This window comes from Melanotaenia boesemani, chromosome 3, assembly GCF_017639745.1.
Source record: "Melanotaenia boesemani isolate fMelBoe1 chromosome 3, fMelBoe1.pri, whole genome shotgun sequence".
Classification (NCBI taxonomy): domain Eukaryota; kingdom Metazoa; phylum Chordata; class Actinopteri; order Atheriniformes; family Melanotaeniidae; genus Melanotaenia; species Melanotaenia boesemani.
In genome coordinates this window covers 31,911,112-31,937,994 of record NC_055684.1, presented here as the reverse complement: position 1 = coordinate 31,937,994, position 26,883 = coordinate 31,911,112, and the positions used below count along the sequence as shown (strand labels likewise).

The 26,883-nt window shown below is 37.4% G+C and overlaps 2 protein-coding genes across 3 annotated transcripts; both read left to right on the top strand.

The window, feature by feature from the left end:
• Window positions 1–55: 55 nt before the first annotated feature.
• LOC121636338 (serine/threonine-protein phosphatase 6 regulatory ankyrin repeat subunit C-like) lies at window positions 56–12,702 on the top strand. 2 transcript variants are annotated; one of them, XM_041979759.1, is made up of 28 exons: window positions 56–210; window positions 797–880; window positions 1,732–1,810; window positions 1,956–2,026; window positions 2,150–2,350; window positions 2,762–2,849; window positions 3,531–3,673; window positions 4,059–4,271; window positions 4,482–4,560; window positions 4,677–4,791; window positions 5,171–5,253; window positions 5,351–5,468; window positions 5,892–5,960; window positions 6,037–6,177; window positions 6,300–6,356; window positions 6,756–6,867; window positions 6,949–7,020; window positions 7,137–7,338; window positions 7,489–7,576; window positions 8,205–8,322; window positions 8,408–8,627; window positions 8,784–8,871; window positions 8,948–9,031; window positions 9,330–9,475; window positions 9,677–9,759; window positions 9,946–10,028; window positions 10,213–10,304; window positions 10,405–12,702. In XM_041979759.1, the coding sequence occupies exons 1-28, from the start codon at window positions 184–186 to the stop codon at window positions 10,593–10,595; spliced, it is 3,147 nt and encodes a 1,048-aa protein (XP_041835693.1). In that variant the 5' UTR covers window positions 56–183; the 3' UTR covers window positions 10,596–12,702. The 2 variants fall into 2 exon arrangements, with proteins under 2 accessions (XP_041835693.1, XP_041835692.1); XM_041979758.1 differs by having other exon boundaries at window positions 7,137–7,356.
• A 3,511-nt stretch (window positions 12,703–16,213) lies between these two features.
• Window positions 16,214–26,729, top strand: npepl1 (aminopeptidase like 1). Its single transcript, XM_041979760.1, has 12 exons — window positions 16,214–16,363; window positions 17,767–17,952; window positions 18,206–18,376; window positions 18,490–18,579; window positions 18,821–18,902; window positions 20,505–20,647; window positions 22,038–22,115; window positions 22,206–22,306; window positions 22,495–22,618; window positions 22,739–22,915; window positions 23,828–23,938; window positions 25,801–26,729. Exons 1-12 carry the CDS (start codon window positions 16,214–16,216, stop codon window positions 25,957–25,959), a joined length of 1,572 nt encoding a protein of 523 aa, XP_041835694.1. The 3' UTR covers window positions 25,960–26,729.
• The last annotated feature ends 154 nt before the right edge of the window (window positions 26,730–26,883 follow it).

Here is a 26,883-nt window from a genome sequence, read left to right as displayed (position 1 = left end):
TATGCTGATAACTAGAGCGGAAAAAGTTAAAACCCTCACGTTTCATTAACTTCTCGCGATGTTCTGTGAACTACACAACAAATTGCTAAATAAGCTAAAGCTAGGCTAACTAGCTGCAATGTAGTGATATGTTATCAAGGTTACAACAAGTTTTAAAAAAGGCGCTTTTGGAGTAACTGGGACATGGAGTTAAGAAATATCAAGGACCAGGTAGAAAAAAAACTTGCGCTGCAGTCTAACTTAATCTTATTTTAGAAAGCCTACAATACTCCTAACTGTTGTAAACAGCTGCTAGCCATGTTGGCTAATGACAACGAAAGTTCACTGCAAGGCTAGTTCGTGGGACAAATTCCTTGTCATTAAGAATTTTGTTAAGTTTTAGTTTGATTAATGCTTTGAACAATTAGTTGATCATTTGATATTATATGTTTAAACTTGGAAGTGAAAGTCAGACATTTGCATTCATAGTGTCGTTGGGGGTTCCTTAATGATCCCCCAAACCTGATAACTATATATATTGTATATATTACAAGACATCTTTCAAAATTATTTGCTCCTTGCAGAGTTTAAAGAACCCATTTTTTTTTAAAGAATGCGCTTAGAATGTGTCTGATTCAAGAGCAAGAAGTTACCATTATCTAAAGTGAAAAATGAAAAATATTAGTAAGATTAAACACTTACTGGAGGTGATTTGTATAACTTTATTTCAGTTCTCTATGTTGGTTTCGTGCTTTTATTTATTTATTTATTTATTTTGTTATTGTTTACCTGAACTGCATGACAATATATTTTTCAGTCTCCACTGGTCCAGGCCATATTCAACCGAGATGCAGAGGATGTAACATTTTTGTTGAACCACAACGAAGATGTCAATGCACAGGTAGTGTCATCCAGCATCAACTCAGAATTCACAAGTTCATTTGTCAAACTATTGCTGAGCTTATAAGTGAAATATACATTTAGGTTGGACATGAGGTTCAGTCATGTTTCTGCCATATTATGCGTTCTGTCTTGGCTTTTTCTTGAATGCAATATTTCTAGAAATGTAAAGTCACATTTGTGTATATTTTATGGTACTGTCGGTTTTCATGTTAGACAGCCAATTACTTGCCACTTGGATATAGAGATTTTCAGAAGAGGCTTCTGATTGTACAGAAAAGATAAAAAATTAAGTAGCAGTCCTCTAGCGATTTAATAGGAGCTTAAAGTGAATTTACAGTATGGATGTTGTAATATATGACATATATTTTTTATTTTTATTTAGTGATATTTAATTAGATCATTTGGATTAAATACCATAATTTCCATTTTGAAATGACCAGAAGCAATCTTATAACGTGATCTCATCAGGTGCAATACAAGCCAACTAGTTTAGGTTCAAACTCATGAGTACTCTTTACTCTTAGTCATAAAAACATTATGACATGGTACTCATGGCTCTGACCACACCGATCTTTAGACTCAAACTTACCTTTGAAGTTTATTTTATTTATCAGACACACTTGGTAAGTTTAATGCTTCCAGACTGGATAACAGAAAACCTGGCAATGTATTCAAAACAGCCTTTGTGGTAGTTCTTGTTGTAGTTGGTAACATCAAGTTTACAATTTTATTTCATGATGATCTGCTGTTATACATGAATTAACAAGTTGAAAATATTCCTTTAAAAAAAAAAACAACTTCTCAACACACAGCATTATGTGAAGGATTTATTTTCCCTGTCAATTTCAGGACCAAGACCAAAGCACACCACTTCATGCTGCTGCTTATTTGGGAGATGTTCCTATCATGGAGCTGCTCATTAGTTCAGGTAAAAAGAAAGTTTTATTAAGTATATCCTTGTAAATAAGCACTGCATTCTGTCTAGTAATGAATCAGTGACATTCAAAGGAGCTAAAACACACTAAAATTATCCACAGAAAACACAATTTTTGTGCTTTTGTTCCTTTTTATAGGTGCAAATGTTAATGCTAAGGACCAGGGGATGCTTACTCCTTTACATCGTGCAGCTGCCTCAAGAAATGAAGTACATCCCTATTTTGAAATCACTGACAGAATTAAATGAACAGTCAAGGACTAACAAATTTTACTGATTCACTTTATCCCCCCCCCCCCCCCCCCCCCCCCCCCCCCCCCCACTCCCAATCAGAGGGCCGTGGAGCTGCTGCTTATGCACAGAGCAGAGGTCAATGTAAAGGACAAATTTTGGCACACACCCTTACACATGGCGGCTGCAAACTGGGCCACAAGCTGCGCCATGGCCCTGATACCACATGTTTGCAGCCTGGATGTTACTGATAGATCAGGAAGGACGCCACTACATCATGCAGCACACAGTGGTCACAGAGAGGTAATCCTTTAAGTTTGTTGTATTAGCCAGAATCATCTTCCTCACTATCAAGTGTTTGTTGTCTTTTTTTTTTTTTTCTTTCATTTAATGACCAGGCTTAAAGTAGATTAAATTCCTTTAGGAGATTTTCTTGATTTCCAACAGTTGTTGTGGGCTTGCCCAATTTCCCCACTGAGGGACTAATAAAGGTTTTCTTTTTCTAATTCTTATATAAATAGTCTAGTATATAATCTACTGTTGTTTTACACAGGCTTGCACCTCTGCATAAGCTAAATGTATCCAAAATTATGTTCATGCATGTTTGCACATTTGATGTCCAGACATAAAATTCACTATCCTCGATACTGTAATCCCTCTTTGAGATAAAGCTGCACAGACATCCTGCTTTACTCAGTTATTGCATTTCTACAGATGGTGAACTTGTTCCTGTCTAAAGGTGCCAATGCAAATGCCAAAGATAAGAAAGAAAGGCAGCCAATTCACTGGGCTGCACACCTCGGTGAGTGTAATATCAATTTAAAAGACAACACTACTTCTTCACTTTTTAACTTGAATGTAGTTTTCATTTATAAGTGTGAAGAAGAACAAGCTAACTGCCAGCTCATACAAGCTGAATGAGACCAGCATCCTTTTGGTTTTCTGGGATGTTTTTGTAGGAATAGGGAAAAGTTAACTCAGTCATACTTTATCTATACTTTTGTTTTGTGTTTGCCAGTTTATAGTAGACTGATCACAACCCTTAAATGTTATATTTGTTGTAATGTGTAGGAATGTGTATTTACCAGAGAACACTGTTTAAAAAAAGCCATGTGTTATTGCCGTTGTCTAAGAAATGGCTGCCCCAAATGGTTGAGTGTTAGTGTGCACTTAGAGATTTCTCATTCATTTGTTGTCACTGCTTTAAAATCAAATTTCCTCAATCAAGTATTTGTCATGTCAGAAATCACCTGTTTTCTGGCTGTACTGTACTTAAGTCTGCAGGTGACAGGCTAGCAGACTAGTGCAGTGTCTTGTAATGTGTGAACATGGCACATTCCTGAGGTAATTGTAAGAGTTTGAATAAAAGAAACAAGAAGTAAATGTCCAGTTGCCTTTATTCAAGCTCTTATCATGACCATGATATGGGTGCTTGGGACTCTACATCAACATTCCTGAGGTAAATATTAAGCTCTTATTCCAGGTTATGTGGACGTCGTGAAGCTACTGGTGGCTCACAGTGGAGACTTGATGTGCAAGGACAAGTGTGGGTACACTCCGCTCCATGTTGCAGCTGCCATTGGACAGTTAGATGTGATCATGTATCTGTTGGGACTTGGGGTGGAGGTAAAGTGTCTGTAGCTTGGTTGTATCATTGTTCAAAATGTTAATTATTGTTACGGGTTAAGTATTGTTGTGTTCATGGGACAGTACTGTTGAGATTTTGCTGCTAAAAGATTACCAAGTGTTTGCAGTAATATTGTTTTACCTTAAAGTTAGAATTAAGATCTTAGAACATCTTCTCAATCATGCTCCAAACAAAACAAAGAGGTTTGTAGCTCTTAACACTTTGATTTAAGATTAGGTAAAAACATAATGTTTGCAGAGCTTCAGGCATGTCTTTTCTCATGCCTCTGTATCATCTGCTGTTCTTAACCATGGAAGGAAACATTCCAAAGTCTCGAACTAAACAAGCTTTCATTTTAGACACTTTTTCCCTTCTGGCTCTCAGACTGATGAACCCAACATTTTTGGGAACACAGCACTTCACATGGCCTGTCAAATGGGGCAGGACACTGTGGCCACTGAACTGGTAAACTGTGGTGCCAACATCAACCAGCCCAACTACCATGGCAACACACCACTACATCTGGCTGCTGCTTCATCCAGCGGGGCGCTATGTCTTGAACTCCTTGTCAGCAATGGTGCTGATGTCAACATCCAGGTAAAACATCTCTTTTTTGGTTATTATTAAGATAATTGGATATGAACTAGAGGAGATACAGATGACAAAAACAACAAACAAACAAACAATAATACAGCATTCCTGGACTGTTGTGATAATGTATAGTTCTGAATGTACATCCTGCTGATTGTGATCATTTATGCCAGTGTTAAAAAAAAACATGACATTATATTTATATGTGTTTAACAGAATAAAAACGGGAAGAGCCCTTTACATATGGCTGCAATGCATGGGCGCTTCACATGCTCCCAGATTCTGATCCAAAATGGTAACATAAATCACATGAAATAACAGCACTGCAGTGTATATTTAAATAAATCTTGATGTAGCATTTTATTAATGGTGGAAATGTGTCTCACATGTAAAATTATCCTCTTTTTATAGGTGGGGATATTGATAGTGCTGACATGAATGGAAACACTCCCCTTCATGTTGCTGCCAGATTTGGTCAGGAGTTGCTGATCAGTACTCTGCTGACGAACGGTGCAGATAAAAGCAGGTAAGTTTGTCTGAAGCTGAGCCTGATGGTGGAACAAAAAGTGTAGTTACCGGATTTCAGTTTTAGTTCTACAACCTCAGAAAGCATTTAACTTTTAGTTGACGCAGTTTGGATTGGAGCACATTGATAATATCAGAAATTGAGGTTCATGCATGTACAGAGCCTTAATTAATATTTACTGTTAATGACCCGTCACCACAATCAACACATGAACAGAATTTGGGATTTCAAATTATGAAATTATGCTGACAGGCATGTTGGCATAGACTAATATTGCAATTTCAAATTTCTTAACATTTACATCAGCTCCAATATACCATTAGATTACTTTTCTTAGCATACCATACTCATACTAAAGTAAACATTATGATTTCTAAAGACAGGGGATTCATGGGATGCTTCCACTACATTTGGCAGCACTTTATGGCTTTCCAGACTGCTGTCGCAAGTTACTGTCTAATGGTGAGAACCAGTTTGACTTTTTTAATCTAGTCTGTGCCACATTATATTACAAATACCAGCACAACTAAATGGTGCTTATCATTTCTGTTTTACCCAGGCCACTTTTACAACATCATGCCCGCTCTTACATGCGGCCAAATACCAGCATTGGGATTTGATATTAACCTCTCAGATGATCATGGGAGAACCTGCCTGCATGCCGCTGCCTCTGGAGGGTGAGCAGTGAATGCACATATTAATGCTTCTATCTGTTGCTGCTTCAAATTAACATCTGGATTCCAACTTCTGAGTAAATAAACTGCAACCAGCAACAATCCTTTTTTGTTATTAGAGTAAATTCAAGAACCTGACAATAAAACTTATATTGTGCTGTGAAGTTCAGGCTAAAAAGTTGGTGTTGGCCACATTACTGGAGGGGAAAAGTTTAATTGTCCTCTAAAATTGTAATTCATATAAGCACGCCATGAGAGATGCAGCAGAAATAAACTACTCACTGGAAAACAAGTGTAAATCACATGTGTCCATTTTATTTATATAGATATTATATATTAATTATTAAATATTTGTTGGCTGATCCACACAGTTGTGAGGCAGTTTATTCTTAACTGAAATAATTGTATTTATTTTTTGTTTTGCAGAAATGTTGAGTGCCTAACTTTGTTATTAAATATTGGTGCTGAACTGGATATAAAAGACAATTTGGGAAGGTAAGATGTGCTTAACAGCTACATGTTAATTCAATTCTGATTTGTTCCCTGACATGACACCTGCTTTTCCTCACAGATCTCCTCTGCACTACGCTGCAGCAAATGGGAACAGCCAATGCACAATCTCCCTGGTTAGAGCCAGAGCAGAAGTCAATGAGGCGGATCTGACGGGCTGCAGCCCTCTGCACTATGCTGCTGCTGCACATACCTTCTGCAGGTGAGAGACATTTTTAAGTTGTACACACTTTACTAGAAGGTAAGAAGGACATCACAGTGTGGGGGAGTTCTGTGGACACAGTTCTCATGTTAAATTTAGTGGTTTTGTCTTTTTATCCACAGGGCAGGAACAAACTTCGAGTCAGACCTCAGTGTGGAAAAAGAAAAAGAAGCTTCTCTGTGAGTCACATGTTATCTAGGAGGAGGTTAAAATTTTCTTATGTAATATTTCTATATTCTACTATGCAGAATCCTCAATAATTTTGTCTTAAAAATTTCTGGCAGTCAGAAGATAATTTTATAGAATATGTTCTCAAATGGATATCTGACTTTACATCTTTTCATGAAGAAAACAAAAATTAAAATACAAAATTTGCTCTCAAACTAAAAACAAACGAAAGAAAGAAAAATCCACACAATGAGAAGATATTTGTAAAATGATTAATAGAAATCATTAAGAGGAAGTAATACATTTTTTTAAACATGCGTAAAATCGTAATGTGACATTCTTGATGCTGAAAAGGAATAAAATACCAGACGACAGCATTTCAGATGTTAGTTGGACTCTTGTGTGTTCAGGTGTTTAGACTACTTGCTTGACAACGGAGCAAATCCGACTCTAAAGAACAGCAGAGGTTACAGCGCCGTCCACTATGCAGCAGCTTATGGGAACAAACAGCATCTGGAACTGGTCAGTAGCTTTTTTTGTGTGTTTTTTTTCTGTTTCACTCACTAGAGGACAGACCTAACTGAAGCCCTGTTACTCTTACAGCTTTTGGAGATTTCTTTTAACTGTCTTGAAGAAGTTGAAAGTAATATTCCAGTCAGTCCTTTGCATTTAGCTGTGAGTATGATGAGTACAATTATTTTAAAAGATAATATCTGAAAGTGATGTAACTTTTTTGAAGGAAGTTCTCATAGATTGCTATTCTTTAATATAATGTATTTTCATTACTGTAGGCATATTACGGTCATTGTGATGCGCTTCATTTGCTCTGTGAGACTTTAGTTAGTCTCGATGTGCGGGACATTGAAGGCCAGACTGCGCTCCACCTGGCCACTCAGAGAGGCTTTTCCCCATGTGTGGAGGTTCTGTTGGCGCATCACGCTTCCTACACACTGAGGGATCACAAGCACAAGTGGACAGCTCTGCATGCTGCTGGTATGTGTGGATCAGTGGGTATGTTTGTTTTGGACTTTTCTGTGGGACCAGTCTTACACAGCAGGTTTTCTTTATTTTGTTGGATGTTTCAGTTCTGAGCAAAAAAATCTCTGTGTCACTAACAGTGAAATTTTGTTTCCCCCAACGCAGCTGCTGAGGGCCAAGTGGACTGTCTGCTTCTATTGGTCAACAAGGAACACAGTGCAGACATCATTGACAGTCAGGACACACAGGGACAGTAAGTCATTGTTTTTTAGCTTCTTATTTCCTCAGACATCCTTATTCGAAGGGTTTGACTTATTTTCCTGTTTGACTTGACAGAATGCACCATAACTACACAATTTTCCACCTGTGACTGATTCAACAGTCCAAACAGTTCCAAATTTAGTGTCCTCTACTCTGGTTTTGGTTAAATTAAACCTGTTTTACACCTGAAAAAGATAAATAGGTAAACAGATTTTTTTTTCTTTGCAAACCTCAAAACTTAGAAAGTAAACAGTGATTCGTGATGTTAATAGATGGTTAATAAACAGTAACAAAAGAAGCAGTTAGCGATATGGATTTATATTTGTCTTTATTATGGAAGTAGATCTAACCTTGTTTTTATTCCGCATCAAGGAAATTGACAGGCTATAGCAGCCATTAGACCTAAAGAATGTAGTACTTTTATACATTATATAAGCAATACATCTTATAATAAATAAACATAATCTGTATGAAGCACTGTTTTAAATATAAGCATGTTGTGTACACACACACCCTGTGTTTGTGAAAGCCGATATAACCAGCAAAGGCATGTATACCTCGCAGACATGAACAGTTTTTCCTCCAAACCCTTAGTTAATTAAATTCTGTTTGTTTTTCAGGACGGCTCTCATGCTTGCAGCTCTGGGACGTCACACTGACTGCGTCTACATCCTATTGGAGAAAAAAGCGAAGGCTGATGCTGCAGATAAGCAGGGCTTTACTGCACTGCACAGAGCTGTGAGTTGATTTTTTCACTCTACTAAACAATGTGATCCAGAGATTGTTTTCCTCTTGCACAGTAGCTTATGTGCTCGCCCTGCAGGCCATGCTGGGCAGTGAGGACTGTGTATCCGCTCTGTTGGAACATGGGGCTTCTGCTTTGTGCAGAGACTCTCAGGGGAGGACACCACTGCACTTTGCAGCTTCCTGTGGTCACACAAAGCTACTCCACACTTTGCTAAAGGCTGCTAAGAAAGCTGACCCTCTGGACTCCATGCTGGACTTCAGCGGCTACACGCCCACACACTGGGCTGCCTACCACGGTGATAAGAATTAGTTTTTCATATTTCTTAAAGAAAAGAGTTTCCTTCAGTTCTAAATAGACCACATAGGGACATGAAAACAAATAAAACATGCATGAATGCACATGCACTAGAAGAATAACAGAATAACAATCACTTGTATTCTGTTTTCCTCAGGTCATGAAGGATGTTTACACATTTTACTTGAAAACAAAATTTTTAGCAACCAGGAAGGAAATATGTTCACTCCTTTGCACTGTGCTTTGTGAGTATTACTGTAAACTCCTATATTTCTACATATGTTAATTAAACATTAATGATAAATACTTATTCCCACACAGAGTCAGTGGACATGATGCTGCTGCTGGGCTTTTGGTGGAAACTATAGGCCCTCAAATTGTGCATATTAAAGATGCCAAAGGAAGGTGGGCTCAGTTTTCATGATTAATCTGTTTTGTTCAGTATTGCCACTATGGTCTGCAGATGGTAGAAAAGCAAAAATTGTTAGGACCTTATGTGGTGGGGTTATTTGCCATTTTTATACTTCTTTTTAGATTCAGGGTATGCTACAAAATACATTATGTTCAAATGGCAGTTAGTTTTTTTTTCTTCAGTAGATTTGTGAATACTTCCCATACCTTACAGGATTCAAATGGAAGACCATTTTAATTTAAAAAGATAAATGTGTGTCATCATCATGCATTTTCATCATGTAATGTGCAGGACTCCACTGCATGCAGCTGCTTATTCAGGAAGTGTTGCTGGGCTCCAGCTGGTTCTGGCCCAGGGGACGGATGTCAACTCTGTGGACCACTTTGGATGCTCGGCAGTGATGATTGCTGCTGACTGTGGGCAAAGCATGGCTGTTGGTATGTGACTGAATTTTACGAGGTCAGTTTGTTAAAATATTTTGTTATTTTCTGAAGCTGGGACACCTCATAATCCTACCTAACTACTGCTTATAGTATTATGCACCACTTTTCCTGTGGTATGTCACTTCACATGCGAACACCTGCCAAAGATTTTAAATGTAGTGGCCTTTTTGATGTTGCTTATTTTGTGTATTTCAGAGTTCTTGCTGCACAAGGTGAAGCCAGATCTGACCCTAGTGGATGCTAATAACAACACCGCACTTCACTTAGCCTGCAGCAAGGTCATGTACACACATACACAAATTAACATCTTATTTGCATGCAGTGCACATTGTTTACTTTTAAAAATGCAAGTATGCCTTGTTATAAAATTTCACTGAATAAAATTCACAAAATGAAAGGTTTTATTTCCTTTTAGGCAGTTTAAACAACACATTTCTAAACCTTTACACTGCTTTAATCTACAGGGTCATGAGATGTGTGCTCTGTTGATCCTTGGAGAGATCACTGACTCGTCCCTAATCAATGCAAGAAACAACACTCTACAGATGTGAGTTGTCTTAAAGCACTGGCCTTCGTGATATTAATTGAAAATATCATGGATCAAAGCATAAGCCATTATATAACTGACAAAAATGAGCTTTTGAAACTATGGAGCTGCGTTCACGCGAAGGCTTGGTAGAAGTTTCATTAGTCCTCAGTGCACTGTGGTCAGACCTCTGTTTGTCATACAGGCCTCTTCACATTGCAGCAAGAAAAGGATTGGCCACGGTAGTGCAGGTGTTACTGAGCAGAGGAGCAGCCGTCATGGCTGTAGATGAGGAAGGTAAGCTGGGAAATGTACATTCTTGTGAGAGAATATCCAAGTATGTCAATGGTGGATAGCACAGTGGCTAAGCCTTTGCCTTTCCATCCTTCCTTTGCAGGCCGCACACCAGCTCTGGCCTGCGCCCCAAACAAAAACGTAGCAGACTGTCTGGCTCTGATCCTGTCTACCATGAAGCCTTTTCCTCCCAGAGAAGCTGACACAAGCACAGCCTCCCATTTCAACTGCATCCTGAAAAATTGTGGTATTTCCGCCACCTGCGGGTCCAGTGGAAACTTGTGTCATGCCTAAGTCAAGGACCATACAGACACTATTGGTCTGGCAGAGTGAAATTTCATTTAGCTGAAAGTCATGAACGTGTGTCATGCTGCTGCTACCCATAAAGCTTATACTAATGCACACTTAGCAATGATTGCTTCCCTTAAATCTAGTCTTAAAATACTAATAATAGCATTAGGCTATCTTGTCTGTTACAATTTATTAAGTACTAACTATGATAACGACTTAAAGTTTAACCCTCTTTAACCCTGTCCAATTTAAATTTTAACCCCTTGTTTTTTGGTAAGCTCTTCTTAAGGAAAATTTAGTATTTTTTGGTCGCCTGAGCCCTTTATCCCTTTTATTTGGGTGTAATTTATTGACAGCTGCTATTTCCACCACTAAATCACTACACTATATTAACACAGGGCAAATATGAGAAAATAAGAGTGTTTTTTGTAGATGATGCTTAGATAAGTGTCTGACAACACTGTGGAAAGGCTACACAGACATTTTTGTTTTTGACACGTCATCTCAATTTTAACTTTGTGTATAAGTAGCCTCTAAACTCCATGCCAGCTAAAATATTTGTCTGATTTTCTACTATTTGGATATTACAGTTGAATTTGATGATAGTAAGAAAATTGTTGTATTCCCCTCAAAAACGTTCTACTTGAGTTTACTATTGTAAACAGCTTTAATCAACACAAGAAGAAGAACTGATGCAGTTCTGCCCTTCGCTGTTCTTAGTGTTGAAATTGATGGACATCTGTATACAGCATTTGAACCACAGTAGACTAAAGAAGATTTTCTAAAAATTAAGTGGGGATAAAACTAAAATGGAAATAGCCACAGGCAGCTAAAATGACCTACACACAGTAAAACCAAAAATATGAAGTCTCTACTCTTCTTCATTCACTTCTTTTGATTTGCAGTAGAGATAAATAACAAACATGACACAGATCTTTTTGCTGCGGGTTGCTGAGTTGTTCACTTTCGTTTTCAGGGTCTGATTCGGGCTCGAAGATGTATGGCTGTATGTTTTGTGTTGACATTGTTTACTGGGTATGAATATTACCTCGGTTTGTTTACGAGCTCTGCCGATGTTTCTATGACAAAAAAAGTTGACGTGACAAACTACTCCTGGCAGTTAACCAATCAGGGGCTGCCCGGATCAGGGGGAGTCATGCTGGATAGATTCCTGCCTTTGTTGGCTCACATATTAAAATAAATTAGCCTGAAATGAACATAATAGACCTACTTTAAATAGCTGAAAATTATGCCTTTGTAAACTATATCTAAATTTAATTAATGGCATTTTTTTAGATAGAGGAACCATGGAATCACTTGTTCTTGAGGGGGAAAAAATATGGAATCATGAACCCAAAAAATTGTGGTGTAGCCCTTCCTCTTAGGAGTTATTACTCCAGTATGCAAGACTTTGCATGTCAACACCTCTTACATGAATATGTGTGAACATTCATTTGTAGAACAACAAGCCACAACTTCGCCTGTCTTAGCCTCCCAAAGGTGTTGTAAGAAAGTTTTGTGATTTATGACTTTGTCATTTTAAGGTTGGCAATCACAGCATTCTTGCTCAATCTGAGTCTGATTACATTAATTTCTGTGCAAATCAGTAGCTTACACACAAAATAAAAGGGAAGACAATGCCAGGTTGAAAAATCCTGGGTGGCTAATTTTCCGTTAGCCATCAAAATCTAAAGCTAATCTCAGCTATGCAATGGATGTTCGTAGAATTGCCTCTTCACATAGATTTTCAGAATATCTAACAGATGCCATAAGCCTTCTATGCAATTAATAACACAATTTGCTTATCCTGCCTCGGGTGCAGCAAACACTGCACTTATGTAATAACCTTATTACTCTGTTACCTTAATTTACATTTAATTTCAGTTTATAAAAAAATCACTAATGTGGCTATAGCTCTAATCATATATTTCAGAGTCTTGTGTATTTATGAAGTTTTTAAAATGAAGTTAACTTTTACCTGTGTTATCTATAAAATCCAGAAATATTGATAATTAACCTCAGGTCAGTTTGTACTGTACTGTAAGTGCAATAAGAAGCACATCTTAAGCTGGATGTTGCATATTTAGTGTAATGTATCAGAGAAGTATCATACATCTGTCAAAAAACAGACTGATAACGGTCAAAGAAACATTATATTTCTCTTTTGGTACATAGTGTTCCACCATAGAGGGCTCATTTTGAATTAATGGTGCATATTGCAAGTTCCTTTTCTTATTATTTTATCTAAAGAAGTTAAGATCCAGAGACCGTTTATTTACACTTCTTTAAAACCAAGAAAAGCAGCAAACATTAGAGAAGATGAAACCATAAAATCTCTGGCATTTTAACTAAATAACTTAGTTGGTAACCATCTACGCAACAATATTAAAGGTTTGATTAAACAGTTGTTACAGCACTAGATTTGTTGTCTGTATTGTAGAATGAAGCTTAAACTTTTTGTGAAACACTAAAAACAAAATTTAGTTGATTTTAGTTGTTTTTTTTTATCTAGTAGGAAATAAAATCTTCGATGTCTTGTATTTGATGTTCATTTAATATGTTCATGTCTTGTGTGATTAAATCAAAGAAAATTAATAGTTCACAATATATTTTAAATCGGGACACTAACTTGTTTAATAAACCAGCAAAGTATACCTGCACAAGCACAAACTTATTGTTGCCTCTCGCTGTTGACATGTTTTTTATGGACTGTGTTGTGCTTTAAGTGTTTACCCATTTGTAATAGGAACAGCCAACATACAGGACATTACATCCAAAAATTACTTAAAACTATTTGCACTCGGACATAAAAGTTTACATCTTGCAGAAAGGTATCCATCTTTGGATAATGAAAATATTCTGTTTTAAATTTGGTTAAAACAAATAGGAAAACCATTTTGAAGGCCATTTCTTAATGTGAGTAGCAGTGAAATGTTTGAAATATTGATTTTCTGCAGAGACACCTCAGCTGCACTCAACTTCCATCCATCATATTGAGATTTCAGACTGCAGTAACTTGAATATTCTATGTGCTTTACTTGTGGTTGGCACTCATTTGACAGAAAATAAACAAATCAATGCCATTTGAAGAGTTGTTGGATTTTTTATTGTTATTATTTAATTATTTGTGTATTTGTCCAATTACTAGTTGAATGGATTTAAATAGAAGCACAGATTTGGCTTGACAAAATCCTCCCTTATTGGCTACAATGTCTTGAGGATCACTGCAGCCTTGTGGTCAGTGCACCTCATTGTTGCCATGGCGTCACGCCAACTGAGTGATTCCAAGCAGCTTCAAATGTGCATCTTTTAAGTTAATAGAGGAAAATCTGCCATAACTTTACAAAAATGCTAAGCTGCAATGCAAACCCCTAAAGTATATTTTGGATAACAATTTTAATTCCCTAAATGTTTGTCCACACCAGGTACTTTTGCCACTGTCAGACTCTTGGAAAAATAATCAAAACTGTCCATTATCTCTAAAGTAATTCAGTACATTTGTTAAGATATTGGGTTACAAACTAAACCTTCCTGTTAAATCTCACTCGTTTTCATGGGAGGAAAAAAAAATCACCAAAATTTAAAAGCTAGATATGTCATTATTTCATAATAAAACTGCCAGTGAGCGTAGATATCAAATAAAAATAGAACACTTAAATCAACACAAATGTGCTTTTACCTTTCAAATTAAACCAAATTAAATGCTGAAGCTTTATCAGTGAAATCTGTGGCAGAGTTCTCTATATGTTGCTTTAATGTGTATTAATATGATCAGTTTAAAATATAACCAATATAAAGTTTTATTTCTCCTTTTTTTAAAACCAGATTTTAAAAAACAACAAAAAAATCCTAACTGATATTAGAAATCTCTTTTGGGAGAGTGACATGGCCAAGAAAGGCAGCACAACCACAAGTCCATAATGTACCACATAAACAGATCAACTATCAAAACACAACAAGGAAAACAAAGGCAGCAGCTAACAATAGGTAAATGAAATACAGCATGGGTAAATTACTACAAGAATGTTTAAAAACAATCACATTGACCAAGAGTTTTCTTCTTAAGCACTTGGAATCGTCTTAAACTCCCCAGGTAAGATTAGTTTTGTTAATTTCATGTGCCTGTAACTTCCGAGCTTTGTTCTTATCATAGAGAGATTGATATTGATATCTGCAAATAACAGTGTTGGAGTTCAAAAGAAAAAAATGTAACAGGCTGCTCCTTTAATAACTGATTATGTGATATAAAATGAATGCACTAACTCATTAACTGTATAGTAACACAATAAATAGGCTTGAAAACCTGTAATTAGTTATACTAACAATAAGAACTTTTAAAAATTCAAATATGCAAAGCATTGACCCAAATAATTTCTTTTTTTCTGATCTGGATTAAATAACTTTGCCAGTGTGTGCTCTAGATAGATGCAATACATGGCCAAGTGTTTAGTTAAATCCTGCCACAGCATGTGAAGAAGTACTAAGACAAAAGTGGTGAGTTTCACCAATTTGTTTAGTAAAAGAAGCCATTATACAAAAACTTTAATCATTTGACTGAAATAAATCTACAAATTTGATGATCATTTTCATGAGAGGATGTTTACGAGTGTTTGAACACTCATGAAGCTTGATTCCTTGTCGTTCCAATCTCACCGGTTGAAGTCGACAAAAATGTCCGATGACTGTTTAACTAAATTGACGAGAGCTGTTTTGTCCTCTTCCGGCTACCGTCGCCGGTCTAGTTTGCTTTACAGAACGATAGTTCTGTTCAGTGTTCAGCAGCTCGTTGGTCTTCAGTCAGCTAGTCATTAGAGATGGGATTTATGGCTCTTTGAAGGGAGCCGGATCTTGAGGATCCGTTCCTTCCAAAGAGCCATTCAAAAGACTGGCTCGTTCATTTTTGTTTTGTTTTTTTTTTTTCTTTTAAAGATTGCAGGGTAACTCATATTTATAAAGGGAATAATCAGTGGTAGTGATTATATGGTAAAATTTAAATTAAAACTGGCACACCCCACTAATATAGACTCTGTTGGTGGGAATTATCTTGAAATATTGGTTATTATATTTAAGTTGGCTTGTGTTTCCATGGTTACCGTAGCCCCATATCCCCATACTTAACAAGACTTTGTGGCACAAATAAAACTGAGCTGGCTACAATTAGCTTCCACGCAAAATTGACTGACTTGAAAGATAGGCTTTTCTGGCAAATATTGCACTTTGCCTTACCTTGGCTTTCAACAGAAAAGTGCATCCAAATGCTGCTCCGTTTGCGCATCTTATTGGAGAGTTTTTTTTGTTTTGTTTTGTTTTTTTGTTTTCTTTTTTCCCCCCGAGTTCGGCAATGCTCATTAATTAATCCCCTTTTGTACCGTAGTGTTTACTTCGTTGTTCCCGCATTACCTTTAGCTCCACCCTAGAGCTGCTCTGCGATGCATTCAGGTGAATTGAGCATGTCGGAAATCAGACTTCCATGTCACATTGCGTGGGCAATTTGTATATAAAAATGAACGGATCTCAAACGAACGGCTCACTACTGTGACTCGATTCTTATCGGTCATTTACCAGAGCCGTTCAAAAGAATCGATTCGTTCATGAACGTCACATCTCTACTAGTCATAAAAATGGCGAACATAGTGCTGGAGTTCAAGGCGTCTGCTGGTGATTCTGACCCGCAGAATCGTCCTGTCCTGATTATCGGACATGAAGCAAACCTACAGCAAGTCAGCTGGAGCCAGATCAAAGGAAAACTACAACCAGTTGTTAGCAAAGAGGTGAACTGTAGAACAATTACGGTAGTTTGGTGGCGGTAAATGTTAGTGCCACGCTAGCCATATAGCGCAAGCTAACATAATTAAGTCAGTTAGTGTCATTAACGTATTTAAACTAGTAGCTCAATTATTTAAATATAATATATCCGAGGAATATACCCTAACGTTATAAGTTAGCTGGTTTGCTAATTAGCAAACTCTAAAATTACTGTATTAAACATACTGTTCTTTCCTGTTAGCGGTCAGTTGTTGTTACCTGTAAATAAAAAAAGTTAACAATAACAATAGTAATGGACGTGTATTTGCTGCGAAGTTGTCAAACTGTTAAATAAACTTTACAGCAGTATGTTTCAGTATTTCCTGGATCAGCCGAATAATTCTTGAGGTTAAAGTCCCATGTTTAAGTTTCCTGGTTCTGTGGATTCACATTTTCACCTAAGGGTGATTCTGTTTCCATCTGAGACCTATCTAGTTTAAAACTGACTGTCAACCAGTCATTTTAACTTGTTCAAGATATTCCTGATGATTGATTGGGGCACTGACAGGTTCACTGGTCAGAGAGGCAAAAACACTACTACAATGGTGCCTAAAGGCTGCACGATCACAGAGTATTCTGTAATTTAACATGTGGAATGAACAGTAAATCAAAGTTAATGAATAGTTACCCAAATAGCTGAATTTGGAAGAATGATCACTCTAGACATTTAAATTTACTGAAGGCATTTCATTAGAGCCTTAATGTTACATAGTTGATTTCTCTACAGTCTGAACTCTACAAGGTTTTAAATATCTGTCTTAAATACCCATGATAATTTATCTGTATTACTTCAACTGGGCATGGACAAAAACTGTTGGTTTAAAAAAAAAAAAAAAAGTTATATCATGACGTGTTGGATTTAATTTGCCTCACTTGGCACTGCACATTTTTAAATATGTTTCAGTGTCTGCTGAAGTGCCATAGTGTACCATGCAAACCCTTCAGAGACATGCTTATGTGATAGTGCCAGGCAGTCTGTAGAGACATGGGGCATTGCGTCTTAAAGGTTTACAATTATTCAAAGAGCTTCTAAGTATTTGCTAAAGAAGATTAATTCAACATTTCTGTTAATTGGCTTCTTGCACTGCCCTAATCATTCACAGGTATTAAGGCGTGTTTGATCTGTATAAGTTGTTAAATGTGAAACTGATATTTTCCATTTTCGGGATCATCCAGCTACTGGTACTGGATGCTTCTGATCAGTTGTACTCAGTTTGTATAGAATGAATGACTGGAAATAAATTATTATAAGTGACTGTCTATGTGCAGGATTGTTTGATTGTTTAGCTTAGAGACCAAAAACCTGTACAAAGCTTAGTTTATATACAGAGACTCAAATGTGTAATTTTTTTTTCTCATGTCTTTTTAGATCTGGCAGGCAGCTCTCAGTGCTTTGAAACCAAACCCCACAGACAGCTGCCCTCTGTACCTTAACCAAGCTGCAGTGGCTGCCCTTCCTTCACGGGTCAGCAGACACAACAGCCCTTCCTCTGCCCACTTTGTGTCCCGTCTGGTCCGTTCCTGCCTTCCTGGAGGGAAAAACCGTTGCATAGTGGTCAGTATCTTTATCAGAATTTTACTTTCCTGGTCTTTGGTGGAATACTCAATAAATAAATTTTTTTTTCCCTCAGCTACTCAGGGGGAAACCAAGGAGCTACTTAAGCTACAGAATATATCTGCTTATTTAAACAGGGATGCTTTCTTACTGGGACTCTCACTTGGAGTCATGTGGTGCTCAAATCAGAGTCATCTGTTAACAAGAGGGCACATCTTACCAGGCAGGCAAACTTGTTTTTCTTCCTCTTTAGATGGTGTGTGAGCGTTCTGATGTGTTTGCATCCTCCTGCGCCATTGCCAGGGCCTTTCCTATCTTCTCTCGCCGCTCTACATCCTCATGCAGGACTGAGAAGAAGCATGTGACAGTCGAGTTTTTGATTGTTGGGCATGACAGCAGTCCTATGGATGCTGCAGACCTTGAGGTACATCACTGTGAATTCATGTTTTGTAGATTTTTTTCTGGAATAGCAGGTTTTGATTGAGTGCACATACACTGCAGTGTCTGTCTTACCCTGAAGGCTCTTCTCGTGTTTAGTGTCTTTCCAACGCTGCCGATGGTGTACGGCTGGCAGCTCGCATTGTGGACACACCATGCAATGAGATGAACACAGACAACTTTCTGGAGGTTAGTGAGATTATTTGTCTTTGGGAAATTCTGTTGACTTCACCACCAGAATAGCAATATCCCATCTTATTAATTCCTGTATGTAACACCTCCCCTGATTTGAGAAATAAACAAATGTGTTGGACTCCAGGACAGTTTATGTATAGCTTATACATAATTAATTGAGGGAAGAGGCTCCAAACCGACAAGTTTGTAATTATCTATGGTAGCCTCCCTTTACAAGCATCCATTTCTGTTTCAGGAAATAAAGGCTGTAGGAGCTGAACTTGGAATTACTCCAGTGATAATTCGTGGAGAGGAGCTGAAACAAAGAGGGCTTGGAGGTACAACATCTGCTAAACTGTAATCTAAAATGAAAAACATTATTTCATGTATTGTGAATTGAGTAAAAGATGACCCGATTTTCAAAAAGATAACGCTTCCTAAATGTTTTAAGGGGAAATTACTTTTTTTTTATTTCCATTTTTACCAGTTAAAAATAACAACGACGTAATTTGGTCTGAAGCTAAAGCATGCTGACCTCTTTGGTAACACACTTTTACACGCATTCTAGTAACAAGCTGAGGGTCTTTAAGTTTCTTTTGGGAAGAATTTTCACCAATTTCTATGTCAAATTATTCAGGTTTTGAGATTTTTGTCTTCAGATTTTCTGCTTATGAGGTTCATTGTGATTTCATTGATGTTTAGCTCAAGGCTGGAGTTGTCATTGCCAGATGTTTAGCTTGCATCTCTGGAGGAAGTCAGTTTAGTAGTGTGGATCTTTTTCCATGTTGCTTGACAGGAAAAGGGTCTGAGACATCTGGGGATGACATTGCAGCAAAGGGCCCCAGTCTGGATTTAGAGCCTGGGTTGGCTCAGGGGCTGCAGCCTCTGTACACAAGGTGCTTGTTCAGCCAGCTTCACAGTTGAAGAAACTTCCACATGTAAACCAGCAAAGTTGGGAATACAGCTCACAATCCTCCCGTAGAGGCCATTTGCCTCCTGAGCTGCAGCTGTCCTTTTTTTCTTCTATATTTAGGAGTGAAATGATCACTCGGGGAGAAAGTTATTTGACATGCTGAGGAGGGCAGAATGTGTTTGAGTTCTTCCTGTTAATGCTTTTCACTGGTAGATTTGTAGCTGGGTGCACAGAGACAGAGTAGGGTTTAAAGTGTTATGCAGGTGTTTAGAGGAGTCCATGGTTGATTTATAATTGGGACAAGGTTTGAGATCTAAAATGATTCTAAAAGCTTTTAGTTTCTTTCACCTGGCTGTTCCTAACCATGTCTCTAAACACGTCTGTGTCCTAACAAGCTGATAAAAGTCTGATATTGCTAAACATTGTTGAGGAAACTGTCATTATCTCCTGAATAGTAGGAGAATCTTGGACCATTTTAAGGCAAAACATATTTACGACCCCTCAAATGACTGTGTACCAAATAATATTTTGCTCTGATTCCCCGTAATTAGGACCGGGTTGCACAATAATTACCACAAGAGGAAAGAAACAAAAGATCAGTTTCATAGTCTTCTATTTGTTAGCTACAATAAACAGCAAAAATCAAGTTTTGAATTAGCAAATTTATGTCGTAAAACAGCTCCAGCTTTTGAGAATGCTATTTGGTCTCTGTTTAAGACAGCGTCTGTACCAGCTGACATCGTTTTGGTGCAAGCTGAAGAGTTTTTCATGAAGCTACCCTGGAAATCTTTCTGCATCTGTGAATAATTCACGAATGCATCAGAATTTACAATATTAACTTGATGTTATTTCATTTAACCTCATAAAATCAGTAAATATTTTCAATATACAAAATATTGTTTTAATTTTTTGTTTCTTCAGTCATAAATCTAATCTTTGGGGACCCATGATGCTTCTACTCTGACAGATGCTCAGAATGATTATTGGTTGGTACAATTATTTGTTGTCTTTCTATCCATCCTCTCAGGTATTTATGGTGTTGGAAAGGCTGCAGAGCATCCTCCTGCATTAGCTGTATTGAGCCACACACCTGATGGGGCGACTCAAACCATTGCATGGGTGGGCAAGGGTATTGTGTACGACACTGGTGGACTCAGCATCAAGGGAAAGGTACGTCCCATTTTCATTGGAGGGGCAGTCATATCCGTTTTAGAGCACCATTAAGCCTGTTCTGAGAAGAGAATAGAGGCTTATAATAATAATTGTTATTGTACACAAACACAACAAGGCAGCATTTCTTAGAGCAGCTCCAATGTCTCAAGAAGATTTAAACTAAGATAAGTAAAAGTTATATAAGTAATACATAATGATAGTTATGATCGAACAAAATGTAAAGCTTAATCACAAATATTTAATCATGTTACTTTGGCTGCTGATGAATTGGGATTATCTTAACAGGTGTTCACATTTAGAAATGCATTTAGAATTTTTTTTTTAATCAATCATACAATCAATCATAGTTAACAGTACATTTTACATTCCTCTTCACTATAATGCTGTCAAAAAACACCCATGTTTTACCTGCAGAGTAATGATCTACTTTGGTGTTTTGTATTTTGATATATTCCCTGTTTACCTATCAGTCTGTCTACTAAAAAGATCATTAACATCCACTGGTCTTGGAACCAGCAGGTCCTTTAGATTATGTTCTAAGTCTGATCTCGATAATCTGTTCACATATGGTGGTTGTTGCATGGACAGACTGTAGTAAGAAGGTTTGATCGGTGTAGATACAGACTGCTAGATACAATAGAAGAAGTACATCAGAGATCCAGTTAATCCCATTCAACATATACATATTACCTTTAAGCCTACAGCAACACCTACATGATGCAACCTCAGCATTGCAGCTTCATTGTAAGAATAAAAAGATAAAGTTTAGATAAAACTTCGTGGTTTCTTCAGAGACTGAGAAGCAGTTTTTTTTTCTTCAAGAACATTTATTGAGCTTTTACAAATTACTGAGAACTCTTGACAAAGAAAAAAGGAAATGTATAATATCGTAATAATAGTAAGAATAAACATATACAATTAAGCGTTTGAAAGGAATAAGAAAAAGAAAAATGAATCCCAAACAATTCTGTTATTCTGCCTCTGATTGCACAGTTTGCTCCACCCTTAAAGCCCATGATAGGCACATCTGTGTTAGATTTACATACATCTTTGTAAACATATTCTGGTTTTCACATACACTGCATTTTAAATAAAAACAAAGCAAACACACATATTAATAGCAATACCTACGAGAAGTGATGTTTTTCATCAGCCATGTCAATTCTGTGTTTCAGAAATCCGTCGAGTTTTAGGAGATTTTTTTCCAGCAATTCTTAGGCTTATCAATGTTTTTTTTTTATAATGACAAATTAGGGCTGAAGACTGAATAACTTATGTCATCTCATGTAAATTACCTTTGGGGTAAATAATGAAGTCAAATTTCTTGTGTGTTTTCAAACAAATGATGGTTCTTCTTAATACTGTTTCCTTGTTTTCTTTGTGCCAGACAACTATGCCGGGGATGAAGAGAGACTGTGGTGGAGCTGCTGCCATTTTGGGAGCTTTCAAGGCCACTATTAAACAGGTAAGGCCACCATTTGAATTGTTCTCACATCAGTTGTCTTTAGTCATTTTTATCTCAGTTGTTTCTTAATCTCTTAATCTTTCTTCTCAGGGATTTAAGGATAACCTCCATGCAGTGTTTTGTCTCGCCGAGAATTCAGTTGGGCCCACAGCTACACGTCCTGATGATATCCACACTCTCTATTCTGGAAAGTGAGACTCTTTTTTTTTTATTTAATAAGTTATTCTCAGAATCAAATTGCTTCTTCTGATTTGTACTTGTTGCTTGTTTTATCTGTGCTGTCATGTTGAGTGCACTTAGGTTGTGCCCGGTATCATTTTACAAGCTGAGGATGTGGATCTTGGTGTAAAATGTCCAGAATGTGTGTTTTATTCTCAAGGACAGTGGAAATCAACAACACTGATGCAGAGGGCAGGCTGGTGCTAGCTGATGGAGTGGTATATGCCTGCAAAGACCTGTCTGCTGATATTATTCTGGACATGGCCACACTGACAGGGGCCCAGGTGAGTACTGTTTGACTTAAAGCTCTTTTGTCATCTGTTTTGATAAAGAGATTAAACACTAAATATACCTTCACAGGTGTTATCTTTAAATCTATGGCCCTTTTTGTTTCTGTTGTTCAGGGAATCTCCACAGGAAAGTACCACGCTGCTGTGCTGACCAATAACGAACAGTGGGAGGTTGCGTGTGTGCGTGCAGGCCGCAGCAGCGGGGATCTCGCTCACCCTCTGGTTTACTGCCCTGAGCTCCACTTCAGCGAGTTTACCTCTGCTTTGGCTGACATGAAGAACTCTGTGGCTGTACGTAACAAAAAAACTCCACATTCTTCAAAATGTAACACAAGCCATGAAGTCTCACATCATGTTGTCATATTACCCTACGCTTAAAAAATGCAGGAAAACGGCATGCCGTTAGTGCAGCTCATTGTGCCCATCTTTGCTGTTATGCCTCTGTGGCAGTAACATCTCTAGCTGAAGGCTATTTTTGAGTCATAGATATTTTCTTCTAAATAACTGAGTATGTACAGATTCTTGTGTTTGACATTGTGCACTATCAAGCATTTTTTAATACTGGAGGAAATGTAAAAAAAAAAAAATCTTGCTTTTGTTCTTGTTTTATCTCTTGTCCTGAAGATATTGAACTAAACCATAATTCAAAACTTACTAACAAGCTTTGTATATCCATCTTACTTGCCAACTTAAATCCTAAGTGCTTGGAAAAAAAATCCACTAGACATCTCTTGGTTTTCCAAGAAAATTCCTTCTCATCCAAAAGGCCTCTTCAGTCCAGACCTCACTGACTCTTGAAGTGTGAATGTTTAAAAAACACATGACCCTGAATCTCTTCACCACTCTGAACTGAAAAAGCATCCACGGTTGCTTTCCATTAAAGTATTCACGATTACCGGGATCTTAGAATCTATACAGATGTACTGTTGCATGTTTTATGATTTGGTTGTTAAAAGCTCATTCTTAAACTTGTGTGTCTGTGTGTTCATGGAAAAAAGAATATTAACTGTATATGATGGAAGAGGTGGGGCTCTGCCCTTGAGATGCCTTGATATACTTTTTTTTTTAATTTACTCTGTATTGTGTACCATCTTCCAAGCTGTCATCTTTAATTTAAGTGACTGATGTCATAATTTATTTTGGATTGGTTAATGATTTCTATGTATACTGTACATGTATAATTTCCTTTCCTTGTTTTTACAGGACCGTGAGAATGCCCAGAGCTCCTGTGCTGGCCTCTTCATTGCTTCCCACTTGGGTTTTGATTGGCCAGGTGTATGGGTCCATGTTGACATTGCTTCTCCAGTTCATGCAGTGAGTACCGCAGACGTTTATGCATAAACAGACAAATGTAAAAAGTTGGTGGTTATTTTTTTATATTTTATTTATCTTTGAGTATATCAGGTGATAATCTTGACTCAGCGTTTTTCCTCTTGTTTAATAAAATTACATAATTGTTTTGTTTGAGACCAAACTCATTTAGCACAATCCTACAGGAACAAAATATTTGGATAAAATCTGATTATCATGCCAATGATAATGTGGTTACTCTGTTTGGAGCACCTGCGTCTGCTTGCACATTTCTGAGACCTGGGAATTAAATTCTAAAACACCGTATGGTCTCAAGTAAGGATGCCTCTTTATTTCCCTTTAGTTAGAACTGTCACTCCATTCCTCATGAGAAAACTAAACTTTTCTATGTAGAATACATTAGTTGATGGTTGTTAGTGTGGTCTTTCTTTAAAATAACTATAATCTGATTTGATCATCTATAATTAATGCAGTGAAATTCTTAGATTTTTAACTGTGCCCTTTAATATGAAAATTACTTTTTGTTGCTGCCTCTGTTTTTTCTGCTCCCAACAGCTAGTTTGTAAAGATACTTCCAGCTCAGTGAATAAATTAGTAGAACAAAAGCATAATCACAAATCAGATGTCATCTTTAACGAACTTGTTGATCACTGATGATGACCGCTCTACGGTCATCTCGTAACCCGAGGGTTGCCGGTTCGATCTTCGGCCAAGTCGAGTTCATGTTGAGGTGTCCTTGGGCAAGACACCGAACCCCTAATTGCTCCTGATTGGTCGTGGTTGAGCGCCTTGCATGGCAGCTTGCATGTGTGAATGTGTGTGTGAATGGGTGAATGTGATGTATAATGTAAAGCGCTTTGGGTATCGTTCCAGGTACAGTAAAAGCGCTGTATAAATACGGACCATTTACCATTTGTTGTTGAAGACGAAGACATGTTTGCAGGTTGGCTTCAACCTTTAAAAGTTGGGTGATGTTAATCTCTAAAGCAGCACTTTTGGCAGATATAAGTGAGGCTCCTCCTAACAATGACTAATTCAGCATCCATCTAGTATCCTTCCTGTACTCTGAGTTCTCTCCAACCAGTAAAAACCAGTCTGATTTTTACTTATTTTTATCTCTTGCTCTGTCATTTTCTCTCCTTCACTTCCTCCAATAATGTCCTCTTTAAATCAGCTATGGAGCACATTTAAATTGGCCAGTGTCTTGATATCCAGTTGCTACTGTATGATGCAGTGGCATTAAGCTAAATGCTGCTTAGCAAAAAAAAATTTTTTTGAACAAAGTGATATGAACATGTTTCAGGATACTACAAAGTTTGTAGCAGCAGCTTTGGGAAGTTTTCTTGTGCTGTGTTTGAAAAACTGAACTGAACTAAAATAAAACAGTCAGATGTTTTAAGGAAGTTGGCAGCAACAATTTAACCTAACCGGTCCAAACTGGTTCAGCTGAGAATAATCAAAGCAGTGTGGGGATTTTTTTTTTCTTTTATAAAGTAAAGTAAAAGAGAAATCAAACTGGTACAAATTAAAGGCGTTTGGTGGTCATGGGTGAGGTTTTGTGTTCCCCAATCTGGATTTCTATTGTTTTAATGTTGGTTTTACAGAATGTAGCTGAGTCAGCTGTCAAAAGTCTGACTTAGCTTATGGGAAAAGGTAGTTTGATTCATCATGAAATTTAGATGCCAGTAGCAGCTGACTGCACTGCTTATTGTGTAATCTTTAACTTTTCTGCAGGTGGTTTTCTGAAGTTCGTCTTGTGATTCAGCTCATAAAGAATAGGGCTTATATTCACTTTTGCTGGACTTAAGCTTCTCATCAGTGTTATTGTCTATTTTTAATTCACAGTTTTACTTTTGTCTTTGCAGAGGGAGCGTGCCACAGGATTTGGCGTTGCTCTGCTCATGGCCTTGTTTGGTCAGGCATCGGATGATTCCATGCTGAACCAAGTGTCTCCTCTGGGTGCACCCACCAACAAGTCCGAAGACCAGATGGAGCGTGACTGTAAAAGACGAAGACTGGTGTAGAGCATACAACTGTTCACTCCATGACTGAACCGCTGCCACCACGCACCCAAACTGTTGAAGCTCATCTAGTTAGTTGAAAGATTTTAAAATAGTTCGACAGGCTATTTGATTTGAATTGGACTTTAGTGAATAAAACAGACGATCATTAAATCAAACGTGATTAAATTACTGTGATCAAACACAGACCCACACTTGTCCTCATTGTTGTGCACAAACTGTACTGATTAACTCCATAGCTTCTCCCTTACTGTTTCATTTTGAAAAGGTAAAGTATAACATTAAAATCAGAGAAACGCAGGTTTTTGGTGGTTTTTTTTTCTTTTTCTTTTTTTAAGTAAACTTTGCAGTTATTAGCAGTTTAAGATTTTACCACATACTTCACTGACTTTGGTTTCAATGTCCTCAGCAGCAGGATGTTTTTTAAATTAATACTTTATGCAAATTAATGATATTGTCATACATTTTGTCTTAGGGCATTGGAAAGGTTACTAGATCAAGATAAGTAAAGTCAGATTTGTTGTTGGTAATCACCACACTTTGTTTTCATCCTGATTGTTATAGCTGGATGGTGTGATCGCTGCACCAAACAGGAATACGTGTTCACTGCAGGTTTTAACTGTTTTCACAGTGTTAGAAAAACATGTTCTGTCAGCATAGAACACACATGCAAAATGTTAATTGTAAGTTGAAATGTAAGATTTCTGCACAATACACTGTTTTTCCATACTTGTGCCAATCATGTTGTCCTTCAATAAAGGCAGTTGGTCTTCTATGCGCATGATCGTCTAAAACTGAAAGATTCTCAAGTCAGATGTCCGATTAAAATGTTGGAGGGTAAATAAAAAGGTAGTTTTATAGTGGACTTTTGATATGTATGTTTTCTTAATGTGTCTACAGTGACACATCAATATGTGATTTGACTAT

What these genes read in the sequence shown, in the direction of transcription:
- LOC121636338 (XM_041979758.1), top strand. Translation starts at nt 184, where the DNA reads ATGGAGTTAAGAAATATCAAGGACCAG. An exon ending in GGAGCTGCTCATTAGTTCAG is followed by an intron (nt 1,811 to 1,955) that starts GTAAAAAGAAAG and finishes TCCTTTTTATAG; the next exon opens with GTGCAAATGTTAATGCTAAG. An exon ending in GTGCTGATGTCAACATCCAG is followed by an intron (nt 4,272 to 4,481) that starts GTAAAACATCTC and finishes TGTGTTTAACAG; the next exon opens with AATAAAAACGGGAAGAGCCC.
- npepl1 (XM_041979760.1), top strand. Translation starts at nt 16,214, where the DNA reads ATGGCGAACATAGTGCTGGAGTTCAAGGCGTCTGCTGGTGATTCTGAC. An exon ending in TCAAGGCCACTATTAAACAG is followed by an intron (nt 22,116 to 22,205) that starts GTAAGGCCACCA and finishes CTTTCTTCTCAG; the next exon opens with GGATTTAAGGATAACCTCCA. An exon ending in TTGCTTCTCCAGTTCATGCA is followed by an intron (nt 23,939 to 25,800) that starts GTGAGTACCGCA and finishes TTGTCTTTGCAG; the next exon opens with AGGGAGCGTGCCACAGGATT.